This window comes from Tenebrio molitor, chromosome 8 (genome assembly GCF_963966145.1).
Source record: "Tenebrio molitor chromosome 8, icTenMoli1.1, whole genome shotgun sequence".
NCBI lineage: Eukaryota > Metazoa > Arthropoda > Insecta > Coleoptera > Tenebrionidae > Tenebrio > Tenebrio molitor.
The window spans coordinates 13,199,631-13,217,141 of NC_091053.1; the positions used below are offsets into that span (position 1 = coordinate 13,199,631).

The window sequence follows — 17,511 nt, forward strand, 5'->3', positions numbered from 1 at the left end:
GAGAATCATATTCAAGTTATATGGACACATAAATAATTTTACAGTTGTCCAAATTTACAAATTATTCTTAGGTATCTCTTATGTATTTCTTATGTCTTATGTCCATTGTGAATAAGCACTAAAAATAGAAAATTCATGCGTGCATACGTGGTATGGCGCCGTTCCTGATGAAACACGACTCTTTTCAACACAGCTAATGGTATCTCATCCAGAAAGCTGCTTATTTTGTTTGATCGAGACTGCTATCAATAAAAAAGGGACCCACTAGTCCATTCTGTCTCCAAAAATGCCACACCACACGTTAACAAAACTAAATCGTCTTTGAACATTTTATTCCACAGCAACATTATTATTATTATTATCAAACTGTTTTGACAAATGAATATTTAGAGCTTACTTAGTCATTTCGAGCATTTAGAACAAACTTCTCTCTTGTTTATTTTGGTCACTTGATTTTTAAATTTTGTACAATTACTCTTTAATTTCTCGACTTTTGTTTAATGAATGGGTATAGTTCTTTACATTTTTATATTCAGAAGACACATCTCTATAATACTGAAGAGAAAAAAATGTACCGTGCTATTTGAAAAAAAGAAGCTGATGTTCATCTGTCAAAAACTGGACGCAAGAATTTTTTTTATTAAGTTGGTATTGAAGTGTTTTTAAAATTATTTCATTTGACGTGTCATTTATTCAAATCGGATAAAAAATAAGCAAGATACAGCATTAAAGGTTTTTCGTCAGTCACCCTGTATTTCCATCTCGGGAGCATATCGAACAAAAAAAAAAAAAACAATCGTTCCCATCGTCAGTTATGATCGAGAGTGCATACAAAAATTATAATTGTTGCAGTTTTTCCCGAATTTTCCAATTTCCGGGCAACTTTCTCAGTTTTTCATTAAATAAAAATCTCATTCGGATTATTATGAACATTAAAAAAAAATATCCAAATCGTTCCAGCCGTTCTCATAGAAAAAAAGCACTTTAAACTTTTCCCGAATTTTCCAATTTTCCGGTCAACTTTTCCAATTTGTTTTTTTCTAAACCTGATTCGGACTATTACAAACATTAAAAAAAAAGAATTAGCCAAATCGGTCCAGGCGTTCTCAAGTAATGCGCTTAACCAAGAACATCATTTCATTCTCAAATTTTCCAATTTTCTGCGCAAAATTCTTAATTTTTCGTTCCGTAAGAACCTTCTACGAAGTATTAGAAAACATTAAAAAAAAAAGATGAATGAAATCGATTACGTCGTTCTCAAGTTATGCCGTGACCAAGGGAAATAGGGATTCATTTATATATATATATACAGGGTGTCCCAGAACTCGCGGATCAAACTTACAGTGCGTTTTCCTTGGTGATAACTGAAAGCAATGGCGTTTAAAAAAAAGGACAGGGTATAATGGATTTTTTGTAATGAATAATTAAAGTTGACCAATCAGAAGGACGCTGTTAATTTGAATTTCACGTAAATTTAACCAAAGGTTTGAATTGCCTAGCAACATAATTCTAGTAAGAATGGTATGGAATTTCAAGTAAATGTTTGGGCAACTGTGAAGATTTTGACAACGTCAAGTTATAATTTGATTCGAAATTGTCAAACTTCGTATTGAAATCATGTATACAGCTGCAGAGTATGCCGAAATGCTCATAATTTATGGAGAGTGCCGGCGCAATGCACATGAGGATGCAAGGGAATATGCAATACGTTTTTCACGACGTTTGCCACATCCAAATTATAACGTATTTCTACGGTTGGGGTACCGTGCTCGAGACACTGACAAGAAATTGGTGGTCCCCTGCGAGAAGTTAGAACGCCAGAGACTGAAGATGCTGTTCTTCAGTCCTTTGATGACGACGGTAGAAGAAGTATATTTGAAGAACTATATTTACCGCGAACCTATCAATATTTTAGAACTAAATGACCAAATTCACGAAACACTGGCTAGTGTTATTCCTAATATGCTTAGACTGGCAAGGGAAAATTTAATAAAACGAGCTCGCCTATTCCTTCAGATGAAAGGTGGTCATTTTGAACACTTGAACAATAAATTATACTTTTTATTTTGCATGTTTCTTATTTTATTTGTTGCATTCTACATCGTTTAGTTATAAAATTTGATCTTAAATTTTTACTAATCATGATGCTAAAATAAATAGGTTAGTTCAATCCAGTTTTGTCTTCTTTCTTTCAGAACTGCCACTATGCTTGATCTGTTGTTCAAAACCTACGTGTAACTCCAGCTTTTTTTGCAATGTCAAGAATGTTCCTAAAAGTATTTTCTTTCATATCGACGATGACTCGCTCCGCTCGTGTAGCTGCGCTAATACGTTGCAGATGCAGAGTGTATGCACAGGAGTCGGGATAAATTTCTTGTGATTCTGATTCGCTTCACAGGCCCTGCATATTTCACTTTTTACTAAGATTTTTATGGTAGTAATATTACTCACTTGACGCTACGTCGCCATTTTACCTTCCATCAACAAAGGTTCAATTCATCATATCCCTCCCGTCAATTTCCCATACCCCTCAAGGCTACAATTGCTCTGGAAATTTTCACTCATAACAAACCATATTTCATTCATTGCCGGAAGAAGAAACTTCTTGCGTTCCCTGATTTAGATTCTGTGACCAAAAGTTGGCCAGTGACAGCTCCGGGCTCCCAGGGGGTTTTTCGGGGCAGAGGGCGTGGGTTCGGATTTTAAAAAAATGGGCGCCAGGCAGCTATTGTCTTGAGCTGGTTGTTGCTTGTCCAGCTGCCGGGACAAGTGCTCAGATCTTACTCGTCGAAGGTGAGTAAAAGCAAACGCTTTCTGATCGTTAAACAAATTTTGGTTTATTCGGTTACTGCAAAATTATCCACAGAACAGTATTTGGTGGTTCGGTACTGGTTCACACGAATGCGATAATGGTTCGCTTGTAACTACTAGATGAAAATTGAAAGATGCGGAACCAGTACTTTTTGGTGGCCTTAATATCTACTTTGGTCGTAACCAGAAAAGCTTTTCTTTCACATGTGACCGAATCTTAAACTAAACATGATATTCTTCGACGAAATAAAAGATGTTTTGATTCCTGATGAGGAACCTCCCGAACTTAGACTTCCTTCTGATCGAGCTAATTATTAAATGTAAACTTAATGAAACCCAAGGTCAAGATTGGGGTGTCACCTTGACAAAAAATTAAAATTGATCCTGATAGGAAAGTTTAAATCGGTGGAGTTCCGAAACGTTAAATTTGACTGAAATTTCTTTAAGTTGACACTGGAGATTGAATGAAAAGGTTCTTACAAAAAAATTCTAAACATTTGCAAAGTTTCAAAAAAATTTAGTGAACATACAAAAATTATGAAAGCGAGAAGCGAGAAATTCGAGGCGTTCCTAAATTTTGCAATGCCGCGGTAAAAAAATATGGCGACTTAGCTTTATGACGGGTCTGTTGCCTCCTCGAATAGCGTCCTTTTGACTTGCGGTGTGACCTTGGCGATACGGTGCTCAAAATAAACGATCGCCTCTGCGAACGATGTTCTCCAAAATGGTCGCCTCTGCGAACGATCTGGCTACGAATCGCCCTGCGAACGATCTGGCTACGAATCGCCCTGCGAACGATCTGGCTACGAATCGCCCTGCGAACGATCTGGCTACGAATCGCCCTGCGAACGATCTGGCTACGAATCGCCCTGCGAACGATCTGGCTACGAATCGCCCTGCGAACGATCTGGCTACGAATCGCCCTGCGAACGACCCCTTTCAGCGAAAAAGGGGGTTCTTGGCGCTAAATCGAAGTCCTTCCGGCACTCCTTTACTCAAAAATTTTCGGTACTCTAAAGTTGCGATACGGTACTGGATCAATTCATCCAAACGGGATTGACTCTAAACTGGATCGAACCACCCCTAATACATGGTCTTAGTGAAATGAATTCAAAATTGAACGATAATTACCTCTATAGTGCGAGGGGTCACTCGACCACGAACTCTAAAAGGCGCTTCGCTGGCGTCGCTTCGACGGCTCTCGACGAAGTGTCCGACTTCCGCATTTTTAATCTCGGTACCGCAGTCCCATAAATCGCGAAAATCGTCACGCGCGCGATTCTCGACCTTATTCAGTTGTGCTATAAGGCGGGCTGCGCTTGCGTGGTACTGCGCAATCAAAAATGTGCATTTCCGGTGGTACTACACGTGCGCGTGTCATGACAGGTGGACCGTCATGGCGTCGGTTTGTTTACCTCGAAATTATACCGAGCGGGAGAATTCAGATTTTGGACGGTATTGTGTCGGTAAGTCGTGCACGTCTATCCTGATGTTAATTGCCGTAACTCGCAGGTCAAAAAAAGGACAGGAAGAAAGATGGGGTTGAAAAGAAGGAGATGACTTTCCGGCAAGTTACTAAAGAGGAAAAGGGACCCAACATTGCCGTACGGTCACCTATCGCTGAGAAGAGAAGAAGAGAAAGTGAAGAGAAAGAGAAAGTGAAAGTGGGGTTCTGAAAGATAGGTTGCAGCTCGCCAACCTAGAGGCGTGAGGCCACCTCAGCCTGACATTTGCGGGGGTAACATGTGTTCTTCCAGCCCCCCCGTGGTGGCTGGCACAAATGACTCTAAATTGAAACTTTCCGCTTCCGGAATGAGCGACGTAAAAAAACTTGAAGGCAGGGTGGGCGCGTCGCGTTGCCAAATGCCGTGCGTTAACTGCTAGTTCCGGGTCTTCGAACTGCGATCTATTAGCCCCGCGAGCATAAGTAGGACCTCGTGGCCTCCTACTCCGGCCAATCGCCATTGTGGCGTTTCGTAACGCTACACTACCCCCCTCCTCAAAAAGAAAAAGGAAAAGGTAACTCAGTTGCCTTTTACTTTTTACAAAAAAAACGAAGATGAAGTCTTCACAAAAAAAAACGTCAAAATTTGATCACTGGAAAAGTTTTGGTTTCGCCACGAAAATGGCTTGTCGATATCTGCGCGTATCAAACGATTGAAAACTGAATCTCAATGTCAATTAGTACTTGAGTACTGCGGTATGATGTAAGTCAAGTCCGGTTAAATGTCATAATTTGGGGTTCTTAAATAAACTTTTCCTGAACAAACTCCACGGTAAAATTTTACTGTCGTCAACATTCCGAAGGAGGACAAAAGAATTAATCGAAAAATTGAACGGTACGAAAAAGTGAAATGCAAAGCTCGCTACGGTTCTTCGGCTTCTGCCAGAGATCCTCTGAATTCTTTCAAATCTTTCATGTGCCAAACACCTAGATCTGCGCGGTTCTCATCTTCGAGAGCGTACGCGAGTTTCGATAGTTTTCTCGTTATCGTGCACAGCACGTAGCGTGGCGCTAATTTTTGCGCAAAGTCTTTCGCAGCGCTGGAAAGTACTTTGTTGCGTTTCCAAACTTTGTCGCCTACAAAAAATTCAGCGTCGCGCTTCCGAAGATTGTACGAGCGTTCGTTGCGTTCGTGCGCTTTGTGAAGGTGCTGGGTTACATCCTGCAAGATGGTCTTGAGGTGTTCTAAATTTTTCGCGTGATCTTCGCGATCAGCTGTCGTCAAGGTTTCCGGATTTTCCGCTACTTTGCCGTAAAATTCACCGGTACAGGGTACTACCCTACCAAAATTGAGAAATGCTGGACTGAATCCGGTTACTTCGTTGACCGCTGTGCGAATCGCGTACCCGATCTTTGCCACCTCGGCATCCCACTTTTTGTGAGCGCCTTTGACGTAACTTCGTATGGCAGTGCCAACTGTGCGGTTGTATCGCTCCACAGGGTTGCTCTGAGGGTGATACTTGGCTGTGAACCAGATCTTTTGAACTTTGTAGTTCTCGCAAGTCTTTACAAATTCGTTTCCGACAAACTGCTTGCCGTTGTCGACCAAAATGAATTGCGGTACACCATACACAAGAAAAATTCCGTTCTCGATACATTCTGTAACTTTTGAGCTCGTAGCTTTTCGTAACGGAAATAGTACAACGTACTTCGTGAACCAATCTACGATCACTAAGAGATACGAATATCCTTTCGTGGACGTCGGTAATGGACCAATCAAATCAACGGAAATCATTTGCCACGGAAACTGAACCTTTTTTTCTTTTCCCATAAGCCCTGCGCGAGCGGTGTTCGGTGCTTTTTGCTCATTGCAAACCTTGCAGTTTCGAACGTAACGAATGACGGAACGACGCATTTTCGGCCAAAAGTGATTGATGGATAACCTTGAAAGTGTCTTGTAGTACCCGAAATGAGCTGATGTCGGTGCATCATGACATGATTCTAAAATTTTTGTTCTTTGATTTCGCGGTACTAAAAGCTTCCACTCCGGGACGTTGCCGGGTAGTACAATTTTGTTCGGTACGAATCGATACACGAAACCGTTCTCGACTTTCCATGATGGATTTCTTTGAGGATTGGCGATTATGTTGTCGCGAAGTCGCGTGTACGACTCGTCCAAATCATTCAAGTTCACGCCGAGAAAGCTGTCAATGTCTACCGCAGCAATTTCTGCAGGTAGTCTCGATAGTGCGTCCGGTACTACATTGAGCTTGCCCTTACGATGGACCAAATCGAATGAAAATTGATTGAGCTTGACACTCCATCGCGCTAACTTGCCTGCTGGGTCCTTCATTCGGTTTAACCAGAGCAATGAATAATGGTCCGTCACGATCGTGAAATGGGTGCCCTCAACGTAAGGTCTGAACTTTTCCAACGCGAACAAAACGGCTAAACATTCTCGTTCCGTAACGCTATAATTTCGCTCGGCTTTTGTTAGCGAACGGCTGGCGTACGCGATCACTCTCTCATCTCCGTCTAAATCTTGCGTTAAAACTGCTCCTAGACCGGTGTTTGAAGCGTCAGTTTGGATCACGAAAGGTTTCGAGAAATCAGGACTTGACAATACGGGTGCTGAAACAAGTGCATCCTTGATTTTCTGAAAAGCTTCCTGAGCTTCAGGAGTCCACTCCGTTTTCTGTCGCTTTCGCTTTCCGGTAAGTAGCGCGTTTATCGGGGACATGAGGGTCGAAAAATGAGGGATGAAACGCCTATACCAAGAACACATGCCTACGAAACGTTTGATTTCGGTACTAGTCTTCGGGACTGGATAGCTCACCATGGCCGCTACTTTGTCTGGATCGGTACCTAGACCATGTTCATCGACAGTGAAACCCAAATATTTCAAACTTGAGCGGAAAAGTTGACACTTTTTCGCATTCACGGTGAGTTTCGCGTCTCGAAGACGTCGTATCACCTCCCTCAAAACTTGTACGTGTTTCTCGAATGTCGGGGCGATAATGATTAGATCGTCCAGGTAAACAAAGACGTGAGGTTCTAGTTCAGGTCCGAAAATTCTGTCCATGAGACACTGCTGCCTCTGGGCTGCGTTTGTCAGTCCGAACGGTAATACGTTAAAATGAAAGAGACCTCTGCCGGGAATCGCAAAAGCTGTCTTCGGCCTAGACTCTGAATCTAACGGGATTTGCCAAAAAGCGTTCTTGAGATCGATCGAACTGATGTACTTTGCTCCTCGCAACATACTGAGAATCCTGTCGACACGCGGTAATGGGTAACTGTCACGTTTTGTCACGGCATTGAGCCTGCGACCGTCAAAGCAAAGTCGGTATTCACCGGAAGATTTCTTTACTAACAAAATTGGAGAAGACCACGGACTGTCAGAAGGCGATATGACATTGTTCTCGAGCATGCGGTCAATTTCTTTGTTGACTTCCGCAAGCATGTACGGAGACCACCAATACGGACGTTGTTTGATCGGCAATGCTTCTCCCGTGTCGATTGTGACTGTCATTTTGTGTGTCCTCCCTAACTTTCCGTCGTTGCTCAACAAATCTAAATTTTTCCGGATGATCTCGGTGATCTCATGCCGATCCGCGCCACACTCCGTCACCGCGTCACATTCTGGTACTCTTACGATATCCGACGCTACTTCAATTTTGTGACCCGCGAAATCTATCTTGAGTCCGAATAATCTACAAAAGTCGCACCCTAATATGACGCTATGCTGAAGATCTGGCACGTAGTAGACACGAATTCGCCGTCTCGACGAGTCTAACACTGCTTCTAGTTCGATAGCTTTGGTTACCGGATGTTGTTTTCCGTCGGCAGTTCTGATGGTTTTTAGCCGAGATGGGAAAGTTTTTCCACCTGCGCGAAAATGAATTAAATCGGCTCCTTTTCCACCAACTATAGTGCAATTCGAACCGGAATCCACGAGTCCTTCAGTTTCCTTATTGTTTAGACGCAGTCTGATAAATGGCCTATTGTCATTGGTTTTGCTGACGAAAATGGAAGCGGAATTTGCCCGAGAAGGCTTGCAAAACTCTTTGACTTCGTCTAACCAAGCGTTCCACTGGGTGTCCGTACGTTTCGCGATGATCGATGCGTTTACATCGGCCTTGGGATGTTTTAGGAACGTAGCACGGCCGCAAGTCTGCCGCGTCCCTACTGCGCGTTTCCCGACGGATTACACTTTTTGCAGGTCGCCAAGGTGACGTCTGGCTCCCCACAACGGTAGCAAAACTGCTTTCTTTTCAGTCGACAGTTCATGAACGAATGATTCGGCTGTTGACAATTCCAGCACTTGAACGACCTGGAGGACGAACTCGCGGGTTCACTCCGTCTGGCTGAATTGCCTGAGGGTTCCTTCACGACGATGGCGCGTGGACTCGCTTTCGCGGGTTCGCTCGCCCGAACATATGCCAACTCTGGCTCCAACACGCAAGATGACTTGGGTGCAGCGCGATGTTTCTGCCGCAAAGCCGATAACTCCTCCACTTTTTTGCACAACTTAATCAACTCCGGTACGGTGACAACTTCGGTGATGCTAAGCTGGTTAAGGTAACATGGAAGCAAATTCCTCCGAATCGTCTTTACCTTGGTTATCTCCGCCGGTGGTCGACTAAGTCTAGCAAAAAGCGTCTCCATAACCGCAACGTAAATGGTTATCGACTCGCTTTTGCCCTGAAGCCTGCCCTTGATTTCGTCCCACAACAATTCATCGAAATCCGGTGGAAGAAATTCCTGTTTCAACAACTGAACCACTTCGTCCCAATCGCTCAATCTGCTCCGAACAGAACGATACCAAATCAGCGCTTTGCCGCTAAAGAGATCAATGGCCGCGTTAAAAAGGTCCCTGTTGGTTGCGTTTCGCGCTACCGACAGTTCCTCTACCCGTTCCAAGAACTGGTTCACCGTCATTCCATTTTCCTCCCCGTTGAAAGCTACGCCCCAGGTGTGAATTGGCACTAGTTTCGGTTCCGGAGATCTCGCGTGAGGGTGCACGTAAATGGGAGTAGTCGCGACGACTGGTGGCGCTTCCACCGTAACCGGGCTCGCTTCTGCTGCCTTGTCGTGAAGATCAGCTTCGAGCAACAAACATGTCGCGTACGCCTCATTTCTATACTCCGCATCTCGCTCGCGTCTCATTCGCCGAATGCGAAATGAAAGGTGCGTTAGACGGGTCTTCAACCGTTTGAAGATCATGTCTTCCGCCGTTCCTTCAAATTCTGTCAAAATCGTGCGTATGCTCTCAAGGGTGTCCTCAATGGCCTGGACCTCGGTGTCGTGATCATACTCTGCGTCATGAAGTGACAGAAAGTATTCGTCCGGTCGACCTAGTTCTTTGGACAGAGCTCTCGCTAACAGTTTCCTCTTATCGTCCTGGTTTCGGCTAGTCGTGATGCCGCGTATACGCAATTCATACGTCAGCTCGTCAGCTAGTAAATGCTTGACCTTGAATTGTTCGTCCATTTTGACGAAGACTCACCGCGATTCCACGGGTCGGTAACGCAATAAAAACGCCGGTCAAAACACTACCAAAAAACAGCGCGCAACACGATAGTCGATTCCGAGAAAAGGTTTTTGTCGTCGAGGGTACAAGATAAGACCGCTACTCAAACAATGAATTCGCCGCTAAATTTCCGCTTCTCATTAACACACAATCAAAAAATTCAACTTTCAATAAACCTTTACCAACTCCCTTTGCTCCGATTGAAAAAAGTGACTGAGCCTCAATGAAGATGAACGATAAACGAAAATTTGTGGTTGCTCCAAAAAATCGAGCCCCACGTTCTGGGCGTCAAAATTTGTGTGACCAAAAGTTGGCCAGTGACAGCTCCGGGCTCCCAGGGGGTTTTTCGGGGCAGAGGGCGTGGGTTCGGATTTTAAAAAAATGGGCGCCAGGCAGCTATTGTCTTGAGCTGGTTGTTGCTTGTCCAGCTGCCGGGACAAGTGCTCAGATCTTACTCGTCGAAGGTGAGTAAAAGCAAACGCTTTCTGATCGTTAAACAAATTTTGGTTTATTCGGTTACTGCAAAATTATCCACAGAACAGTATTTGGTGGTTCGGTACTGGTTCACACGAATGCGATAATGGTTCGCTTGTAACTACTAGATGAAAATTGAAAGATGCGGAACCAGTACTTTTTGGTGGCCTTAATATCTACTTTGGTCGTAACCAGAAAAGCTTTTCTTTCACATGTGACCGAATCTTAAACTAAACATGATATTCTTCGACGAAATAAAAGATGTTTTGATTCCTGATGAGGAACCTCCCGAACTTAGACTTCCTTCTGATCGAGCTAATTATTAAATGTAAACTTAATGAAACCCAAGGTCAAGATTGGGGTGTCACCTTGACAAAAAATTAAAATTGATCCTGATAGGAAAGTTTAAATCGGTGGAGTTCCGAAACGTTAAATTTGACTGAAATTTCTTTAAGTTGACACTGGAGATTGAATGAAAAGGTTCTTACAAAAAAATTCTAAACATTTGCAAAGTTTCAAAAAAATTTAGTGAACATACAAAAATTATGAAAGCGAGAAGCGAGAAATTCGAGGCGTTCCTAAATTTTGCAATGCCGCGGTAAAAAAATATGGCGACTTAGCTTTATGACGGGTCTGTTGCCTCCTCGAATAGCGTCCTTTTGACTTGCGGTGTGACCTTGGCGATACGGTGCTCAAAATAAACGATCGCCTCTGCGAACGATGTTCTCCAAAATGGTCGCCTCTGCGAACGATCTGGCTACGAATCGCCCTGCGAACGATCTGGCTACGAATCGCCCTGCGAACGATCTGGCTACGAATCGCCCTGCGAACGATCTGGCTACGAATCGCCCTGCGAACGATCTGGCTACGAATCGCCCTGCGAACGATCTGGCTACGAATCGCCCTGCGAACGATCTGGCTACGAATCGCCCTGCGAACGACCCCTTTCAGCGAAAAAGGGGGTTCTTGGCGCTAAATCGAAGTCCTTCCGGCACTCCTTTACTCAAAAATTTTCGGTACTCTAAAGTTGCGATACGGTACTGGATCAATTCATCCAAACGGGATTGACTCTAAACTGGATCGAACCACCCCTAATACATGGTCTTAGTGAAATGAATTCAAAATTGAACGATAATTACCTCTATAGTGCGAGGGGTCACTCGACCACGAACTCTAAAAGGCGCTTCGCTGGCGTCGCTTCGACGGCTCTCGACGAAGTGTCCGACTTCCGCATTTTTAATCTCGGTACCGCAGTCCCATAAATCGCGAAAATCGTCACGCGCGCGATTCTCGACCTTATTCAGTTGTGCTATAAGGCGGGCTGCGCTTGCGTGGTACTGCGCAATCAAAAATGTGCATTTCCGGTGGTACTACACGTGCGCGTGTCATGACAGGTGGACCGTCATGGCGTCGGTTTGTTTACCTCGAAATTATACCGAGCGGGAGAATTCAGATTTTGGACGGTATTGTGTCGGTAAGTCGTGCACGTCTATCCTGATGTTAATTGCCGTAACTCGCAGGTCAAAAAAAGGACAGGAAGAAAGATGGGGTTGAAAAGAAGGAGATGACTTTCCGGCAAGTTACTAAAGAGGAAAAGGGACCCAACATTGCCGTACGGTCACCTATCGCTGAGAAGAGAAGAAGAGAAAGTGAAGAGAAAGAGAAAGTGAAAGTGGGGTTCTGAAAGATAGGTTGCAGCTCGCCAACCTAGAGGCGTGAGGCCACCTCAGCCTGACATTTGCGGGGGTAACATGTGTTCTTCCAGCCCCCCCGTGGTGGCTGGCACAAATGACTCTAAATTGAAACTTTCCGCTTCCGGAATGAGCGACGTAAAAAAACTTGAAGGCAGGGTGGGCGCGTCGCGTTGCCAAATGCCGTGCGTTAACTGCTAGTTCCGGGTCTTCGAACTGCGATCTATTAGCCCCGCGAGCATAAGTAGGACCTCGTGGCCTCCTACTCCGGCCAATCGCCATTGTGGCGTTTCGTAACGCTACAATTCTATACATTTGTTCACCTGCCTTTGGCGAAATTATCCCATTTTTGGTTATTTCAAAAGTAGCTGTCACTTTTGACGTCTGTTTCGACAAGTTGACCACATAAATATTGAAAATAATTTTATTATTCATCGAACTATATGTTGCTTGGCAATTGAGGGAAGGTACTCAATTTTCTCATAAAGGGAAAATTAGGTCGAGCTCTATTGGTCAATTTGATTAATTCATAACTAAAAAGCTGTTGCACCCTGAATATTTTTCTAAAGGTTTTTTACTTTCATTACCATCAAGGAATATACAGTTTCAATTTGATCCGCGAGTTCTGGGACACCCTGTATATATATATATATATAGATGTGTTTTCCGCCTTCTTTCTGGAATTTAACCAAAGGGATTTTTCCATTTTATGATTTAGCAGGTAGACGAACATCCACATCATTAGAGATGGACTTTTAGGCCCGGTTGTATAAAGCTTAGTTAACATCGTGTCAGCTAACAACGCGTCAAGTCGGAAATCCGTCCATTTGATTGGCTGATTCAAATCCAATGTTAAATATCCCCCAATCAGATCGCTTGACAGTATGTTAACTTTAACAACGAATTGACATCGCTTTGTACAACCGGGCTTAAGAGAGCTAAGTCAGGTGAACAGCTTATTCTGAAACCAGTTACAATAATTTATGCGGCTTTCAGGATCATGTACAGTGATTGATTACTTTGTATGGATGTAAATGCAAGTTCTCTGTTCTCCTTTAACAATTTTATGACATGTACTGCGAAATACACCATTTTGAAGAGACAGTCTGGTAAGGGATGTTCTCGGATGCTCTTATATGCTTCAACTACATCTTCAATCACCTAGGGACGACCTGACGATTTCCCCTTTTCAACATTACCGGAAGTAACAAAACGATTAACAATTCGATATATTATGTGAGCTGCGAGGAACTTTTCTAAAACATTTTGGCTCGGGTAGTTGGCTAAAAATTCTTCTTTGCAAGCTTGAACGCTGTATGTCCATTTCCCGTTTCTTTTAGCACCGTTGCAGTAATAAGACATTATAATGAACTTACTTATTTGTCCATCTGTGAAGACCGTTTTACGAGGGGTCGTTTTTATATTCCCGGACTAGGCCATTTCCAATTTTAATGTAATTTTTCATTACAATGATTTTTAATCACGTATGCCTTGGTAATGTGTTTGACAATTTCGGAAACAATTGCAGCAGTATTGGTTCTAATATCTGTCAGTTTGTGTTGTCGCGTATCAAAATGAACAAACTTGAATATCGAACACTTATAAAATTCCTAACAAAACAAGGAAAAGCTCCAAAAATTATGCGTGAAGAAATATTGGTCGTATACGGGGATGATTGTTCTTCCAAATCGACTAATTGCGAATGGTCACAATTGTTTAAGTATGGTCGAAAAATCACTGGATGATGATCTCTGCCAGGCAACTGTTTTTTGTGATTGGCAAAAAAATTTAATGATTGATTCTCTGCCTAACAGCCCTTTCACAATGGCGTTAACGTTACGTCGATGTTAAAACGTTAATGTTAACGTTAGATCTAATTACATGTATTGCAGTAGGTACTTTTTATAAATTATTTCCGTTGGCGAATGTTAGAATGTACCGTTAAGAATCCAGAACATTTCTAGAACTAACGTTAACGCTAACAATATCATGCGACATTAATTTTCATCATAACGTCATTGTGAACGGTCCACAATGAAATACATGTAATTTTGAATTTATAGATCTAACGTTAACATTAACGTTTTAACAGCCCTTTCACAATGGCGTTAACGTTACGTCGATGTTAAAACGTTAATGTTAACGTTAGATCTAATTACTTGTATTTCAGTACTTTTTATAAATTATTTCCGTTGGCTAATGTTAGAATGTAACGTTAAGAATCCAGAACATTTCTAGAACTAACGTTAACGCTAACATTATCATGCAACATTAATTTTCATCATAACGTCATTGTGAACGGTCCACAATGAAATACATGTTATTTTGAATTTCTAGATCTAACGTCAACATTAACGTTTTAACATCGACGTAACGTTAACGCCATTGTGTATGGGCCTTTACATCGACGTAACGTTAACGCCATTGTGTATGGGCCTTTAGGGTAGTACGGTAACAGGAGAGTATTATGCAAACTTAATGCATCGCCTCAGAGACTCTATTAAAGTGAAAAGGTGCGAAAAACTGACGCAAGGTGTCCTGTTGCTGCGCGACCATGCATCAGTCCACAAGTCAAGACTTTCAAAAGCTGCCATTGCTGAATGTGACTTCGTAGAAATTGACCATCCGCCTTATAGTCCAGATCTATTTTTCGTTTCCAAATCTCAAAAAAACATTAAGGGAAACAAAAATGAGGGACGATGAGGAATTTAGAGCGGCTTTTGAATGGCATTTTGCGGACAAACCAAATGAATATTTTTATAATGGATTAAAAATGTTATTGAAACGATGTAATACTTGTATTCAAAAGCAAAAAGCCTATATTCAAAAATACATTTTTCTTGCTGTTCTAATCTTTTTCTTTCATGTCTAGTCCGGGAATATAAAAACGACCCCTCGTAGCTTCTACAGTCTGTGCATTCTCAAACTCGAACATAGACAATTAACGTCGTATTGAACGTTTTTGCTGATTCCTGCTCGCCAATTGAACTTAGAGGTAAGATAATGGTATCAATAAAAAGATAAAATTATTGCGCTTGAAATGATACTAATAAAAATTGCCAAGGTTTAAATTAGTATTTTAAAATAAAAATAGCACCTTTAATCTAATAAAAATATTTTTTTTGTTCGACACTGTCAGAATTTGAGAATTTTTTCTTATGTGAACGGATTTTGATAAATGTCACAACTTGTCAAAACCAAACGTCAAGCTAATTTTAAAGATTTTAAGCGATTTGGAACCTTTAAGGCGCTCGTCGAACAAAAAAACGTTGTATTCAACTCGTTCGTGTGTAAATTGAGATTTTTTGGCACTCGTGGGTCTTTAAAACGCGAGTGAAACGAGCGTTTTAAAATGGCCCACCCGTGCCAAAAAAGGCCCAATTTAAGCACGAACTCATTAAATAAACTACTATTTATTAGATTAAAGGTGCTATTTTTATTTTAAAATACTAGTTTAAACCTTGGCGATTTTTAAATATGACATGCCATGATTTTCAAATTGGACAGCATTTGTCAAAAAAATTTGTAATTTGTTGGGTTAAGTCAGCGAATTTCGGTAGATTACTGTCAAAATTATTTACGGAAAAACGAATAGTTATTCCATACAGATTAAGACAAATTCCTCTTGAAGTAGGTTTATGTAAATCGCGGATACTGAATATCCTCAGGAATTACAAATATTATCCCTACAAGACACAGTGTCATCAACAGATTTTTGCTGTTGATGAAGAAAGTAAGAGTGAAATCTGTTATGAAATGCAGGAGCATGCTAATGATCATCCCTTTCTGTCGACAATTTGCTTCACAGACGAATCTACTTTTACACTAAATAACGAACCAAATGTTCAAAACACGCGATATTGGGCTCAAGAAAACCTTCGAGTAAATATTCCTACTAGAACTCGGTATCCTCAAAAAATTCATATCTGGGCTGGAATTTTTAATAACATTTGAAATAAAGGGAAATTTAAATTCAGCAAATTATTTAGATTTATTATTAACTAAGGTAGGAACTGTATTGTAATTTTTTCAAAGAATTTATAATAAAAACTGCTTAAACTGTTAATTACTTTAATATTATTGATGTATTGAAATAATGGCGTAAAACTGAATGCACAGTGTTAATTGCCTATGTTCGACTTTGAGAGTGGACACCCGGTATACCACTTTCCCGGTTATGTATCTCAGGAAACGAACACGAAAAATAATTTCTTTGATACGTAGTCTGGTCGTCAAAAATACCTACAGTAGAAAATGCCGAGCTATTCAATGCCTTTTTTCTCTTCAGTACCATCCGAGCCATGTCCACATCCTTTAGCTTTAATTTCAAAAGACGGGGATGGTTGAGAACTTTCTTACCGAGGCGAGTGACATTTTCCGGTGATACGATGGCAGATGGGTCAATACACTCAAGGATGTCATTAGCCACGGTGACATCTTGATCATTTGAGGTCTCAGGAACATTGGCAAGAATTATATTCGCTGCGCGCATGGATCTCTCGACTGACTCTCGTATTATTTCCTCTTTTTGATCCTTTGAAATTACAGGCGATTTTATAGCAGAGAGACTGAATTGAAGGGATTTTTTATTCAGCTTTAGGTCTCGAACTGACGACTTACATAAGATAGTTATCTGTGTAGATTTCGATCGCCGTAGGAAGTTAATGTCGTCATCAGTGCATCGGTAGTGCATTCGCATTTTACAACAATCGCACACGGCACTGTCATTAGCATTTGTTTTAAGAGCACATTGGCAGTAGTGTACCTATATAAAAGTTTACTAAACTTTAGTAAACTTTTATATAGGTACACTAATTGGCAGCACTTGTCAGCCATTTTGCATCGGTGCTATAGAATCTGGTGGAGGTGCCGGACCGGAGACTTCAATGGTGAGTTAAAACGATAGCGTATGAAAAATGGTGGAGGGGCCGGGCCGGAGACTTCAATAGTAGATTAGAACAAATTTTCCCCGTACCTCCTGCAGTTCGTTCCGTGCTCTAAGTGCAGTAATGTCCCTGTTTCTCAGGATTGTTTTAAAGTAAGAAAGTGATCATCCCGGGCAGTTGTAGACCTTTTTCTTCCTGACCTAACTCTTCTGGTATAGCCTGGTTTCTGGAAATCGTTTAACAGCTCTTTGGATACTGTATCTTGAAACACCAAGAACGCGCGAGCCACGTAATATTTCGACCGTCCATCTTGAATTAAAGCAATAGCTCCGGCAGTATCGGATGTAGTTAAACCCATATTTTAGTTTTACGAATACTAATTTACTTGTTTTCAACACAGTCGCGAACAGTGCTGCACAAAGAGTGGAAAAAATTCGAAAGAACAATGTGTAGAAAATCCTCAAAAAAGGTTAAAATTCATTCAGACTTGGAATATAAAAATGTTTTGCTTGTCTGCAATGAAAAAGTAGCTTAGCACTGTCTACACTTGATTTATCAAATATACAACGTACAGTCGATGGAAAAATAAAACTGGGACAAAAATGACAATCACATATGTCAAAATTTACACATTTGCATCGTTTAATTACGGCTTTATGACAAATAGGTTAACTT

General features: G+C 41.7%; 1 protein-coding gene across 1 annotated transcript; it reads right to left on the minus strand.

The window, feature by feature from the left end:
- Window positions 1-5,177: 5,177 nt before the first annotated feature.
- On the minus strand, window positions 5,178-9,745 carry LOC138137058 (uncharacterized). The gene is made up of 4 exons (XM_069056351.1): window positions 8,870-9,745; window positions 8,629-8,824; window positions 6,288-8,140; window positions 5,178-5,819 (listed from the first exon to the last, which is right to left on the minus strand). Exons 1-4 carry the CDS (start codon window positions 9,743-9,745, stop codon window positions 5,178-5,180), a joined length of 3,567 nt encoding a protein of 1,188 aa, XP_068912452.1.
- Window positions 9,746-17,511: the final 7,766 nt, after the last annotated feature.

Bases quoted from the DNA above. Each gene is read 5' to 3' on its own strand.
- LOC138137058 (XM_069056351.1), bottom strand. From the start codon at position 9,745: ATGGACGAACAATTCAAGGTCAAGCATTTACTAGCTGACGAGCTGACG. The intron at 8,825-8,869 runs GTAAAGACGATT...TACCTTAACCAG, and splicing joins CACCGGCGGAGATAACCAAG to CTTAGCATCACCGAAGTTGT. The intron at 8,141-8,628 runs GCAATTCAGCCA...ATTTTCGCGCAG, and splicing joins CGTCGTGAAGGAACCCTCAG to GTGGAAAAACTTTCCCATCT.